General features: G+C 45.1%; 1 protein-coding gene across 3 annotated transcripts in view; it reads left to right on the forward strand.

The window, feature by feature from the left end:
• The first annotated feature begins 1,161 nt into the window (after positions 1 to 1,161).
• SLC1A1 (solute carrier family 1 member 1) overlaps positions 1,162 to 13,683 on the forward strand; it is a 57,476-nt gene continuing 44,954 nt past the window's right edge. For all 3 annotated transcript variants that reach the window (XM_067315278.1, XM_067315281.1, XM_067315279.1), the window contains exon 1: positions 1,162 to 1,353. In XM_067315278.1, coding sequence (XP_067171379.1) covers positions 1,263 to 1,353 — 91 coding nt within the window. In that variant the 5' untranslated portion in view covers positions 1,162 to 1,262. The remainder of the gene's footprint in view (positions 1,354 to 13,683) is intronic.

Below are 13,683 nucleotides of genomic sequence, written 5' to 3' on the forward strand. Positions count from 1 at the left end.
GGCTGCTCTCACTTCGCTGCATTTCCATGCCAAACTCTGGAAGGAGCCATGATGTTTCCTGGCTGCTTCTTTGCATCAGGTATTTTTGTTTTGCTCTTTCTTTGGCTTCCTAACAATGTAATATGCCAGTTTTCCTTGTAAGTGGTCTACAACCTTTTATGATTTAATTAAATTAAAGCGATACTTACTCATCGGCTTCCTTTTTACCACTAGGCTTCCCTTTATTTCTTAAATTAAATTTGCCTGATGGCGAGAGAAGCAGGTGCTCAACACATTTGAGAAATAAGGCCGCTTTTATTTAGGAGCCTCTCTAAAAATGCGTTTATGCAGCAAACTGCTGGCAAGAGCAACGGCTCTGGCTCCTCACCCCAGTGCTCTCAGGGCTGGTCTCCGTCTCAGCACGGTGTGCCGGAGAGGACCCAGTTTCGCAGTCGCCCCGGCACAGCTGGAGCGCATGGGAAGGAAACGCGTGAGGGTTTTCCCCTGTGCTCCCGCTGATCCCCCAGCCCACCTGGGCACACAACTGGGGGCCGGTGGTGCCAGATGCAGTTCAATCAGACAAACCCAGCCTGCGGTGCGCGGCCCTGCACGCTCGCCTGCCCCTTGCCAGCCCGCCTGTCACCCAGCACGACAACACCAGCCCCAATTTAATTTTTAATTTTTTTTTTGTCTTGCATTTACCAGATGACCTGAAAGTTTGAAAAACAGAGCCCGCACGTTTACAAACAGGTACCGAAAATTCTACCACAGCCCCGCAGGGAAGGGGGCCACGGTGCCATACAGTGTCGCCAGGCCCCCGGCGGGGGGCGTCAAAGGAAACCGTTGGCAGCGAACGGCACAAAGCAGCCAACGCTTCCTCACGCTTCCGGCATTTAACGCTATCTGGAGGGGGGGAGAAGAAAACAAAACACCAAAAAAAGAACAGTGGTGAAACCTGCAGGCCCTTCGCCGCTTCTCCGCCGCGGGACCGGCTGCCCCCCACCGCAGCACCCGCGCACCGCCCGGGGCCTCGGCACGGGGGGGCGGCGGGGGCCGGGCCGGGCCGGGCTCCGCCGTTGCCAGGGGCGCCCGCGCCGCAGCCCGCCCCGCCTCGCCCCTCCCGCTCCTCCGCCCCTAAGTGAGCGCGCCGCAGCGGGCAGCGCGCACAGCCGGCGCCGAACCGCGCCGGGTGGAGGCGCGCCGAGCCGAGCCGAGCCGAACCGGATCGAGCTGGGCCGGGCCGGGCCGGGCCGAGCCTGGCGCCGCCGGCGCCGCCGCCCGCCATGGCGAAGGTGGGCAGGAAAGGATGGGTCTGCCCGGCCATCGTGAAGAACAACTGCCTGCTGCTCAGCACGGTGACCTCCATGGTGCTGGGTGAGTGCGGCCCCCAGCCCCTGCCCCCGCGGGCACCGCCGCCGCGGCTTCGCGCCTCCCCCGCGCAGCCCCGCCGAGAGACGCTGAGGCGCGTTAACGGCCGGCGCGGGGGAGGCCGGTCTGCGGCAGCCCGGCGCGAGACGGGGCTTCGGGCGTTGGTGGGTGACGCCCGCCGCCGCCCCGCACCCGCGGGCTGGCAGGGAGCCGCGGCGGGCGCGGGGGGGCCCCCGCCTCGCCCGGCGCCTCTCTGCGGTCACCCGCCTCTGACGGCCGGCCGGGCGGGCGGCCGGCGGCGCGGACATGGGAACTCGGCGCGGATCGGGGGGCCGGGCCCGCGGCCGGGGCAGTTCGGCGGTGCCGCCCGGCCGCCGCGGCGGTTTTCCGGCGTCGCGGCGTGGCGGCAGGGTCGCTCCTGCCCTCACCGCCTGGTGACGAACGGGGGGCGAAGGGCCGGCAGGAGCTGCCGCGCGACGTCTCCTCGGGTGCGGTGCTGGCCCCAGTCGCACCCCCTGCGTTTGTGCCGGTGGCGATTTTGACGCCGGGCGAGGAGAGCATCCTTCGCCTTACCGCTCCTGCAGAGAGGTGCCGCCTTAACTGCTTCGTTAACAGCGTCTGCTGTTTGATGCTTTTCTTTCCAACGACTTACCTGCTGCTTTGCATTTTGGGTGGGTTGTATCCGTTTCTGTGCATGTCTGGTCAGGAGAGAATTATTCTTCTCTTGGGAGCTCCCTATAGCTGTTTATCAGCTGTGATCAGGTGTCCACGGGTGTGTGCGTGCATGTGCGTGCACTGCCCTCCAGACATTCACTGTTGGAAGGAGCTCAGTTCCTTGCCCACCTCTTTGATAAGGGGAGAGATTTTTGTGAGTTCAGGAGCCCGAGTGCTAAAGGCTTTCTCTGAAAATCTGCCCATAACAGCTGGAGGTGCTGAATGCCAGCCTCTTCTGAAAATCTGACCGTCCCGCACAGTACGTGTATAAATACATCTGTGCAATGACTTTTTCTAGTGTTGCCTACAGGTACACTTTTATGAGCTGGTGTACTTATTTCCCCATGACAGAAGTGGCCCAAAACTATTCACTTCTCATGGTCTTCGGTGCATGTAGGCAGAACTGCAGTGTGTGACATGATCCTGCAAGCTGGTAATTCTGAAATGAGCTTTCTCTGAGTCCCACAGAGCCTGGCAAGGTGGGAACTTGGGGCAGGGTTGGCCAGTGTGCTAGGACCTACCTGCCGTTGTCCTGGAGAGAGGGGCGAGCACCAACATACCTCCTGTGTCTTTGAGCCTCTCTACCTGCTACGCTGTCATGAACAGTCTAGCACTCAGGGAAGCTCTGCAAAATGGCAGAGTAAGTCTTCAGGAAGATTCCCTGCGTTTTGGACCAAATTCCGTTTTGCAACAAGCTCTGTGTCTGTCACATTTTCAATATTTCCAGGAGGCGAAAGAACTTCTACAAGAACGATGAAATCCATGTAAAAATGGCTTAGTTGTAGTGCATGTCATCATCAAATGTCATCTCCTTATTATAGCCTGAGGAATGCTTGCAGCAGACCAGCAGTCCACAAGGCCTTTGTAGTTAAACTTACATATTTATTCTTTCTTAACATACCCTGGGAAATTACTTCTGGGTTTATTAATTAACTTAGTTTGGAGGAAGGATAGAACATTCATGAATAAAGGAGAGTGTCACCATTTTGAAGGCAGAAATACATTAGGACTTCTCAGAAGGGTATGCGTGAGTATTAATGCAGAAAGTTATAGAAATGTATTGTGAAGGCTGTTCAACTCTGCTGGAGAGCGCTGGAGTACCAGACCCTGTCGTATGGAATCATGATTATTGGTATTAGACCTTTGTTCAGAAATGCAAAAGGGTGAAATGATTATTTATTTCCCCTGCTACGTTTTCCCTGATCACAATGCAAAGTAAATTCAGCTTTGACCTAAAACACCTCAGAGCATTACAATTGCATCGCTTTCAGAGCCATGTTCAGCGTTCTGAGACGGTATGCTTATCTTTACTAATATCCTTACTCTGCTGAAAAGTTTTGGGGGTTACTGGTTACGCCTGTGCCTGCAAAGAGAAGAGACAGAAACTGAAACCCTCCAAATCTGGAACACTTCCTCCTTCAAAAGAAATTGCTTCTCCTGGTATATTGGGATCATTCTGTTATTTGTCTGTCATTCACATATTCCAAAACATTGAAGTTTCTTTTAAGAGTCTGAAGAAAAAATCTGATTTGGAATCGGTACAGAAAATATCTTAGCAACATCAAATCTTTTTGCTGCAAACACCCATATCTGCATTACTCAAAAAAAAAAAAAGACACTTGGAAAAATGTTTGACACTCAGAGTTATTTCTCTTGCTTTAACAGAGGTTCTGCTTCAGACCGCCAAACTGATTCAGAGAGCTCTATGAACTCAGATCCGGAGTGTGAAATTCACTGAACTTCAGATTTAGAGTTAATTCTGAGACTTGTTGTTGGTCTAATTTCAGGGCGAGATTTGCCTGAATCCTGGGCCTCAGAAGTAAGTTCCTTGTTCCTTAGTTCTCAGTGCATTGCTTAAGGCATTTGAATAAATGCCAGGCATAGTACTTGGTTCTGTAAATTGTCAGAACTGTCTAAAAAGCTTTACTCTAACCCTTATTCCCAGGAACCTTTGGACTGTAAACGATCAGAGGGAGGTGGAGGGCAGGGAAGAATCAATGAACTGCCTGGAAAAACATGTAGACGGGGTGGACTGCATCTTCACAAGTTAGCGTGAATAGTGGCCTCGTGCCACTGTGTTACACTGAGAGCACAACAGCGATGGGACTGTAGTTCAGGATTACAGCCTGGCTGTGTGTTTCCCTTGCACTGCAAGGAAGCAATGAGTGCCTCTGCTTACCCAGATGACTTCTTCCCTGGACTTGCCTGGATCACCTGTAGGAGGCAGAAGTAAGGAGGGAGGAGACTAGGCAGCCCCAGGTCAGTAGCTTGAACTGCAAAAGAAGGGATGTCTTGCATCTCTTTCCTCTGCTGGCCTTACTGAGTGCAAGGCAGCTGAGCTAACCAAAGCGACTGAAAAGTCAGCTTACTTCAGGTGGCTCTTCTGCCCTGAATAAAGAAGTCAGAAGAAACCCAAAATATCCCTGAACTTTACACACCCTGAAACAGCTGTCCAGCACAGCTGGTACAAAGCACAGTTGCAAAGGGAGAGCTTAATTCACACTTTTTAAGATTCTCGGCTTCTCTTTTTTATCCTCCTGTTGTCTCCCAGGAGTCATTGCTGCAAAGCCACCAAAGCAGTGATGAAGATAAAAGGCTGAAGAGAGGTAAATACATATTCTTTCCTTAAGCTGTGGGTCCTAGCCTGATGCCACATATTCCTGGAGAATTCTTCGGCACAATGACCCTTTTCTTGTAGGGAAAATAAAAGTGTAAATGATTTGAGTACCTAATAGTATCGGACATTGAGTTGCATCATCATGTTATTCTGGAGCCGAATTCTGTTTTCATACTCAGCTTATACACACATAGATTGCAGTTCCTTTAAATACATGTAGTTTTCAAACCTGTTAGACAAATATCCTTTTTTAATAGTTGTCTGCTTGGGGAACATGCTTCTGAGGGCTTCAGCTTGCATTAACTTTCACGTCACCAATGCTTTCTGTCCCTTCATGGGGTGCAGGTCAGTCTCTTCTGATACAACTTTGGAACTTCAGGTGTCTCTGAGCCTCCCTGTGACCCTGCAGTTTCATCTCAGCAGTACGTGCATAGGACACTGCCATTGTTCAAATACTCATGAGAAAGATGTGAAATACAATATTTAAATTGAAATAGCCGTCCATCAGGAAAGGCTGTGATGAGCAGGTTTTCCTTCTTCAGTACATGATGTTTCTAGAAGGGATATAAAAGCTATTTCTGCGTGAGGCAGGGGAAAGCATTCTTACATGCTGCCGTGAACTCCCTCCTTCCTTCTCCTCTTCATGGTTAACCATGACTGTCAGCCCCCATACTACATACTTAGGATCTTAAAACAGGGCTTTCTTGTGATGGATTGCCCTGTGGAGGGAGACCTGCAGCACTGCTCAGGAAGAAGCAGGAAAGGGAGCTGGGAGAAGCTTAGGAGGGAGCCAGGAGCTGTCCAAGGTGTCCAGCGCTGCAGGAGCCGGCGAAGCGCAGAACTGCTGGCGCCCTGAGGAGAGGAAGGCAGTAAGTGAGCATCCCGCCTCTCCGGCTTCTCCAGCATGCCCAAGCGCCTGCTTTTGCACCTCAGAAATCAAGCAGTTTTGTCAGCCTGTTGCAGGATCAGACACCCAACTTGTCCCATTCCCTTGTTGGAAGATAGTCACTAGCATTACAGCTCCTTTTCTGCCTACTTTTTTGAGGCAGTGATTACATTATATATAGTTCTTATCTGTTGCAGGAGCATTGCAGAAACTTTGAATCATGGAGCTGTAGCTTTTCAGCATCCAGTGAGTGTAACAGCCACTGGACCATCTCTTCTGTGCTTTATGGTGTCATTCCAGTAGTCCATATGCCAGAAGTTCACTCTTTTTGATTTTCATGAAAATTATTGTTTTATATTATCTTAGAATCCTGAGTAGTAATATCTCTGTATAATAATATATTTTCTACGCATGTCTCTGATTTAAAAGGAAGCAAATGGTCAGGTGTATTCAACGGTTGCTAACTGTAGCTAGAAAGGCTAGGCTCCCTCTATAATCAGATATGAGGAGACTGGACAGCTGCTTTTAAAAGCACAAGTGCCTGTAAAATTCATCCATGTCAGAGCAGCATCCACACATGGTAGTGTTGCTGGAAGCCCACCAGTGCATCCCTGCAAGAATGGATGTTTCACAGGCAGAAGGCAGCAGCAGAGCAGTTAATAACATCTCCCACAACTGATGGCTTCTTGCCACGTGGAAGACCACCACGTGCAAGCCAGGGAGCACACTGTACTGCTGAGGGTGGAAAGGTTCACGCGCAAAGGTAGCCTGGAACTGCCGAACCATATAGCCCTGGAAGATCTTCCAGTTTCTCACAATAAGGGGTTTAGATTTTTGGCAGACCTGTTTTAAAAATAAAAAACTTACTGTGCAAACAGAGTAAGGCTTCAGTGTTGTTCGTTTCCGTTTCCTAATACTTTTACCAAGAAGTAATCTATTAGATTAGTTCAGGCTGTCTTCTTCTGGGCCAGTTCTCTTTGCTTACATAGTGCAATGTGAAGGTTACAAAGAGTGAAGACAATTAATTGCCCTGGGAAATACACTACGAAAAAACGGAGTTTTCTTCCTAGCAGGGAAAAGAATAAAGGGAATATAGTAAAGCAAGTGACTTATTGCCCTGTAGGTTTCTGACAAGTACAGTTGTACAGCAAGCATCTGATTCCATTCTTGAGTTCTGAAACGTAAACATTTTATTGACTTGGAATTTATACTAAATGCTGACCAGACATCTGGAATTGACTGTGATCGCTTGGAAACATAACAGAAGACCCTGATGTCTTCCTGCTGTAATTTGGAGCATCACCGAGGACACCTGCGACTTTTTATACTTTTTCAAGCCATTGTGGTGCTTCTCTGCCTGTTCTTCTCCATCACACCCCATACAGTTTGATGCAGGTCAGAATCTGTTCAGAAAGCTATGAAACAGAGCAATTGCAAAAGGGTCTCTGATTGTTTTGATAGACAAAAAGTACAATGCAGATGGCCAACATTTTCATTTGCGAGTTTCATATCCTGGTGAGGCTCAGAAACGCCCTGAGATCAGAAAACTGGCTAACGAATGAAAAGAAAGGTAACTGAAGTCAAGCACAGTGCCTCTTCTGTACGCTAATACCTTTAAGCCTGTTTTTCAGCAAAGGAAAACCAACTTTTATTCGCTCCTCTGACACCTGAAGTATTTCCCTATTCTCCATGTAATTTGTGTTCTGTTTTAACATAAACCTTGGATTTCACTTCATGTGTACAGATCACACCAGTATGACTAAAAACTGAACCCAGAGATCAAGAATACTTTGCAAACTTTTACTTTTTTTAAAAAAAAAACAAAGGGAGCTTTGGAAGGAAAGAACATCAGACCAGTTTACACTTTCTAAAGCCCCAAAGCTAGAAAAGCTCCTGAAGTCAGTGAAATATTCCTGTGCCTTGGAACTAATAAGCCCAATGAAAACACCAGAACAACAGTTCCGATTTCCCAGTATTATTTAAGGGAAGAACATAAAATATTCTTTGTTTTGTTTTTACATCTTATAAAAGCATAAAGACAATTTGCCCCTACAGATCCCAGTAATCAGATAATGCTCAGGTTGACACTATTCACAAATGACAGTTGTACTATTGGCAAATGTATGTATTTCTTTTACAAGAACACTGTAAGATTTGTGAGCATGTTTACTAGCTTGTCTGTAATGTTTACATGTGCCTCAGAAGATTCCATGTGACACATGGTGACAGTTTCCATAGATTATAAATGATCTAACCCTAAATGTTTTCACAGTATCTTGCAAAACAGCCATTTCTTGTTCCTTGAATGCTTTTGGAACCATGGACACCCTGGCCTTGCTTAATCTGAACAAATTTTCTAGGTCATCTCTCTGGTTGCTCAACACTTTGATGTCTTCATTAGTTTCAGAAGAATGGTGTTCCTGCAAGTCACTATCAGTCTGTCTTTGGTTTCCACTGAATTACCTTTCCAGCTGCTTATCTCAATTTATTATGGTCAGAATCATTTCTCTTCCAGCAGGGGGATGTCTAGAACAGCCTGTGCTGCTTACTGTCCCTTCCTCTCATCTCTGTTTAAGACCAAAGGTATGACGGGTCAGAATCATGCACATATAGCCAGTTACTACCCTTTCACCTCTCTCATGTCCTTGCCAGCCATTTAGTTTCCTGTATGTTTCCAGGATCTGAAATGAAGATGTACATTTCCAGAACTGCACTATTGAGCTAACCTTTCTTGGGCTAGGCAAGATGTCCAAAGGCATTCAGGGGGCTTTGGGAGAGCAGGCAATTGTTGTGGAAAAATAACAGAATATTGGTGGGTCTTTACAAGAAGGAACAAGGAGCTTTAACTTTGTGGGTGGCATTGGAAGGGTGCCGTTGGCAGGGTAATGTGATAGGCCACATAAAAAAAAGTTTCGATTTTTAACAAGTGTACCAGAAGCCAGGAACACCAGAACTAGAGACATGGCAGTATCTCAGGTGGGTGACAGAAGGGATCCAAGTGAAATATGTAGCACTCAGCTAAGATGGCGTGGACTTGGATATATGGAGGAAGCAACAAGGCACGTACGTGCCTAGATGACTGCAGAGAAGAGAGGCTTCCAAATGGCCGATGGGTGGGGTGGAGAATGATAGTGTTTTTAGAAGTGACAGATAAAAAGGACCATGGGGAAAGTTTGCAAAGGAAAAAGAGCAAGTTAGCATTGTCACCTTACATTTCAATTTTATGGTGAAACACAGGAATGTGAGATGGAAAGGTGCCTGCTGGGTTATCACATCTGGTCTATTGCTGCTTCAGGCTACACCATTTTGTGTATGTTTCTATAATGTATCATGTTCCATCTTTAAAACCAGGGAGGGTTTCCATGCTGCACTCCCTGCTAGGGAGCTATATTCATCAGTCAGCCGTCTGATGGTTGAGAACTTTCTTACAATTTCTAGCCTAAGTGGTTCAGGTTTAATAGGCACCAATTTGTTCTCAAGTCATATAATGTTATTCATTGTGGTACTCAGCCATCTTCTGTATTTCTAGGGAATCCTTCCCTGTGTTGGACTAACCAAGGTCTTAATCTCCTTTCAGAAGGCAGGCTCTTCATTGCCTTCGTCCCCCTCTAGTCCCTCTTTGCATATGTTCCAGTTTGAGTTCACTCTTTGTGAAGCCTCGCTGAGTATTCCCCATCAGGACAGTTGCCTTCACCAGGACACATCCAAACTCATCAGGGAGTGTTGGTTGTATAACTGCTGGGAAGCAATTGTCCTTTACCTAGATTATTCATTTTATGACATCATCTTTATAATATGTTGTTTATTATTTTGAGGTTATAAATATTAACTTCAAAGATCTAATGAGTCACTAATTTTGTTGAAAAGACGTGAAGGAGCCAAATTTTATCTTTGGTATAACTTTGCTTATCTTAACAGAGTTAAGGACTAACCAATGAATTGATTTGGTTCTTCACAATAACTCTGAATTTTTCTGTATATTGATGGACTATTTCTATATGTAGATTCTGTGAGACAGCTCTCACCAGCATACTGAAATGAGTGTAATGAAAGGTATAGATAAAGCGCCATCATAACTTTTTTTTCCTTCAGTGTACAGTGACTGTCCAACTATATTCTTTTATCATGACTTCCTCAGCTGGAAATTACATCTGTATTCTGAAAATATTTGGTAGATTCAGTGTACAGTGACTGTCCAACTATATTCTTTTATCATGACTTCCTCAGCTGGAAATTACATCTGTATTCTGAAAATATTTGGTAGATGCATGGACTTGAAATACATCTACAGCATATTCAGATAAATGGAAGAAAGCTGAGATTGGGGTTAACAGGAGAGATTTATAGATTATCATACTGCTTTGCTGTTTGCAAACTGCAGTTTTGGGAGAACAGTGGTTCCACAGAGTATTTGTTACTCATAATCACAGGAGACTGCCTATTATTTTCCCTTTCCTGGGTGAATGACATATCCTCTTAAAATAACCACCCTTGGTTTGACTCAGGGTGGCGCGGCTCACATGCAGGGCTGTGTTGTGGAGAGGCTGCTCTGTGGGAGCAGTGACTCTGCTACAGGCTCCAGCGGCACAGAAGGCTGCAGGAATTAGGTGGCTTTGCCAGTGGCAGAGGCCTTCCTGCCTGCTGTGAGAAGCTATTTTTTCCTCTCTGGGCAGTACTGCACCTTTCCTTCGTTACCAAAAGCCCATCTTAGGGAGCCACTGTCCACTGAAGCTTTCCTCACGCTGCACAATCAGATGATGGCATCATTTGTGCGAAGGAATTTACAACTGCTGCACCCACAGCAGGCTTATCAGAGCGAGGACACAGAAGGTCTCACCACGACTAGGGAATAAACACACCTTCCTCCAATACATTCCTACAGAATGTTTTCCAGAAGACTGAAATCTGACTTTGAGCCTTTCTTCTTCTACAACAGTTTTCAGAGGACTTTTCTTTACAGATCTTTATAAACAAACTGATAGCCTGGAAGACACCAGCATCCAGAGAATGAAGATCTGTTGCCATACAATTGAATGCTAGCAAGTCTAAATCCTAGCTCTGCAGCTGCATGCAGTTTTCTAACAATTTTGTTTTTTAATCAGCATAGGTATGTTTATTAGAAAGAATGCTGACTTACAAGAAACATTTAAAACAGCAAAATGCATAAAATTACGAAAGGTTAAAAGTGATCTAAATAGAGCTGAATTAATAAACTTAGTGTAAGAATTTCTTCTACACCCTCCATTTTAGCATTGTGTAGTTGACACTCCTTTGTAGTTAAGAGGCAGCCAAAAATATTATAAAACTTCTAGACAAAGCAGAAACAAAATGGATTTTATACAATATTGTTAAAGGACTCGGACTATGTCATAGAGTGTAAAAATATTGCCTGCCTGTGTTTGTTGCAGTCTGACATAGTGAATGTTTTATACTTTGTTTCAAGTCAAGTCAGTGAACTTTGTCTTCCAGCTTTTTCAATCCCATTAATCATCTGCTATAAAAATAATCCAAATAATACCCACCAGTATGATAGAAGTAATTGCATTTGTTTGGTCTGTCATGTGCACAACATGGCATACAACAATATGAAAAGATTAATTACTCTGTTAATACATTAGTCCATATTACTACAATACAATTAAAAAATATCAGCGTTGAACCATGAAACATGCCCACATATTTTTCTTCTTTCAGTGCCATATCAAAGAAAAATTCCTGGAATTTCTCCATTTTCTGTCAGTTATCAGCCAGAATCACTAATTCTGCTCTGCAAAAAGAGAGTTTCTACATTCTGGAATTACATGAAACCAAGAAAAATTAGTTCCTTTTCTTTTTTTTGTTTCCCCACATAGGGATATGGCGTGATTTAGAACACATCATTTTACAAAACTGATGAATTATCCTCCAGAAATACACACTGGATATCTTTTCTCATCTTTGCAGTTCACTGCTAAGAGTCCTTCCTATAATGAAGTCAGTGGGAGTTGAAGATATTTTGCAGTTTCCACAGTGCTGTGCACACTTATGGAGTGAGAACTCCCCCACAATTAACAGCATGAGGCCCCTTGTTTGTGTTGTCATCCATAAGTGCAAATACACATTAGAGAATCCTACCTGTTAGACAGGAATTTTGTCTGACTTATATTCTCTTTCAGTCAGAAATAAAACCAGGCATGTCTATGTGTGGACTTCAGTTATTTATTTTTAACTCTTGTGTTTGTTTGCTTGTGAGGAGAAGTAAAGAAAGTAAAAACATGAAATGTCATGACATCGTCTCAAAAATTGAATCAGTTTCTGAAGAACATCTAACCCCAGATGTTAAGAACATAACTACAGTCACTTCACACTGGATGTCCTGGACAGATTCAGATACCCTAGTAGTTCTGAGTTTTAAATTCAAGATCTGACTTGAGTTGACCCCACCTAACTGCATAGAGAGGCTTCAGGATTTAGCTGTGCCTCCATATGGCCCAAGAAAAATGTAAACATTTTTTGCATTTGGTTGCTCAAGCTGGTTGCTGAGAGGAGACAGTATGCTGCTCCCAGCACATTTTTAGAAGGTTACAATAGCAGTAGTAAAATCTCTGACACTCTCCATGTATGACAGTGCAGATGAGCCCTGAGATGATGGGAGCTGAACAAGGTGTCTGTTTCCTTTTTCATTTGTTTCTAAGTTTGTGTCATGAACTTCACAGTAGTTGAAGGAAAATGTAGTAGTGCCCCAGCTGTTCTCCTGCAAATAATTTGCCTTTTTCCTAAAAGAACATGTGCTCTGGATATAGGTCAGGTTGTTGTAAACAAGCGTTCACCAAATACTCAAATGTCACAGAGTTAGGAGTTTGGTTTGCAAATAATCAGACTTTGCAACTTAGCAGCCTCGCAGGACACAATTTACTTAATTTCTGTGGCTTACTCACAACATATGCATGCACAGGATAGACTGGTTCTGCCACCTTATAGACAGCGCGCATCTCCCAGACCCTGCATAGCCTCAGGCTTCACAGGTGTGACGGACTGAGTACTACACGCAGCACAGCCCCTTGCAGTCCTTCTCTTTTCCCAGGTAACACAACAAAATAGGTCATCCCTTGAAAGGGAATCACGTATTCTCTCTAGCTTTTTGTGCTGGAACTCCTGGGACTGCCTGAAAGATGAGTGCTAACTGATTTCTCTTGATATGCTCATTCTCAGCATTTTTCTTTGGCTCTGTTTTTCCTCTCATGTTCCTCTTCCCCCACCCCTCGCTTCTCTTAGTCTGCATTTATGGCCTTTTTTTGAAGGACTTGCTGTGTGTTAGCAAGCTTGTAGAAAAACTATGTACTACCCAGGGTAGTGATGCCGGGTAGTCAAGACGTGTGTTGTTGCGTATGGGATCAGATGGGAGAAATGTCCTTCTGTAGCCTGCTCATGAGCTGCAGCCCCATGCATCCGATGGCACCTTTGACTTTCTGTGTCAGGAGCTGCTGGGAGAGCAAACGTTGAAGAGAACACCATAATATATGCCATGTGTTCTCGTACGGTTGCAAGGAGATACGCATCTTAGAAAATTAAAGACATGATTGTGCTGGGTTTTCACCTTCATCCTTCCCTCCTGCCCAGTAATGCAGAATAAGTGTGGACCCTATGTGATACATGCCACTAAGAAATAAGTAGAGGATTGCTCTTACAGTAAAGATATTGGCTGACATAGCCATGTGGCAGGAAGGAGAAACAAGGAGAGGAGTTGAGAAAAAAAGAAAACAATTTAGAATAGAGAAAAAGGAGGAGTGATTGAGAAATGAGGAAGAGGGCAAGAGGGAAAAGGGATGCTATGCTGTCTTTTAAAAAGATGAAGTATTCCATAAATGAAAAAAGAAATGAAGAGAAAGGAATTACTCTAATAAATAACAGAGGCCCTGCCTGCTGTAGAGTGCTTTGTGGTTGTTGGAAGTAATTCCATGTTAGAATGAGCTCCAAAAATGGTGGAGTATGGTTCATGTAGACAAATTAACATTTTATAACACTGTCTTCTACACTTGCTCGGGGCTAATTTAATCAAAGTAATGTTAAAAGCACTGGTGACCATGTGAAATATGTTCGTGCTGGACCACACTTCTTTCTGTGTGTTAGAATTTCCAGG

This window comes from Apteryx mantelli, chromosome Z (genome assembly GCF_036417845.1).
Source record: "Apteryx mantelli isolate bAptMan1 chromosome Z, bAptMan1.hap1, whole genome shotgun sequence".
Taxonomy (NCBI): domain Eukaryota; kingdom Metazoa; phylum Chordata; class Aves; order Apterygiformes; family Apterygidae; genus Apteryx; species Apteryx mantelli.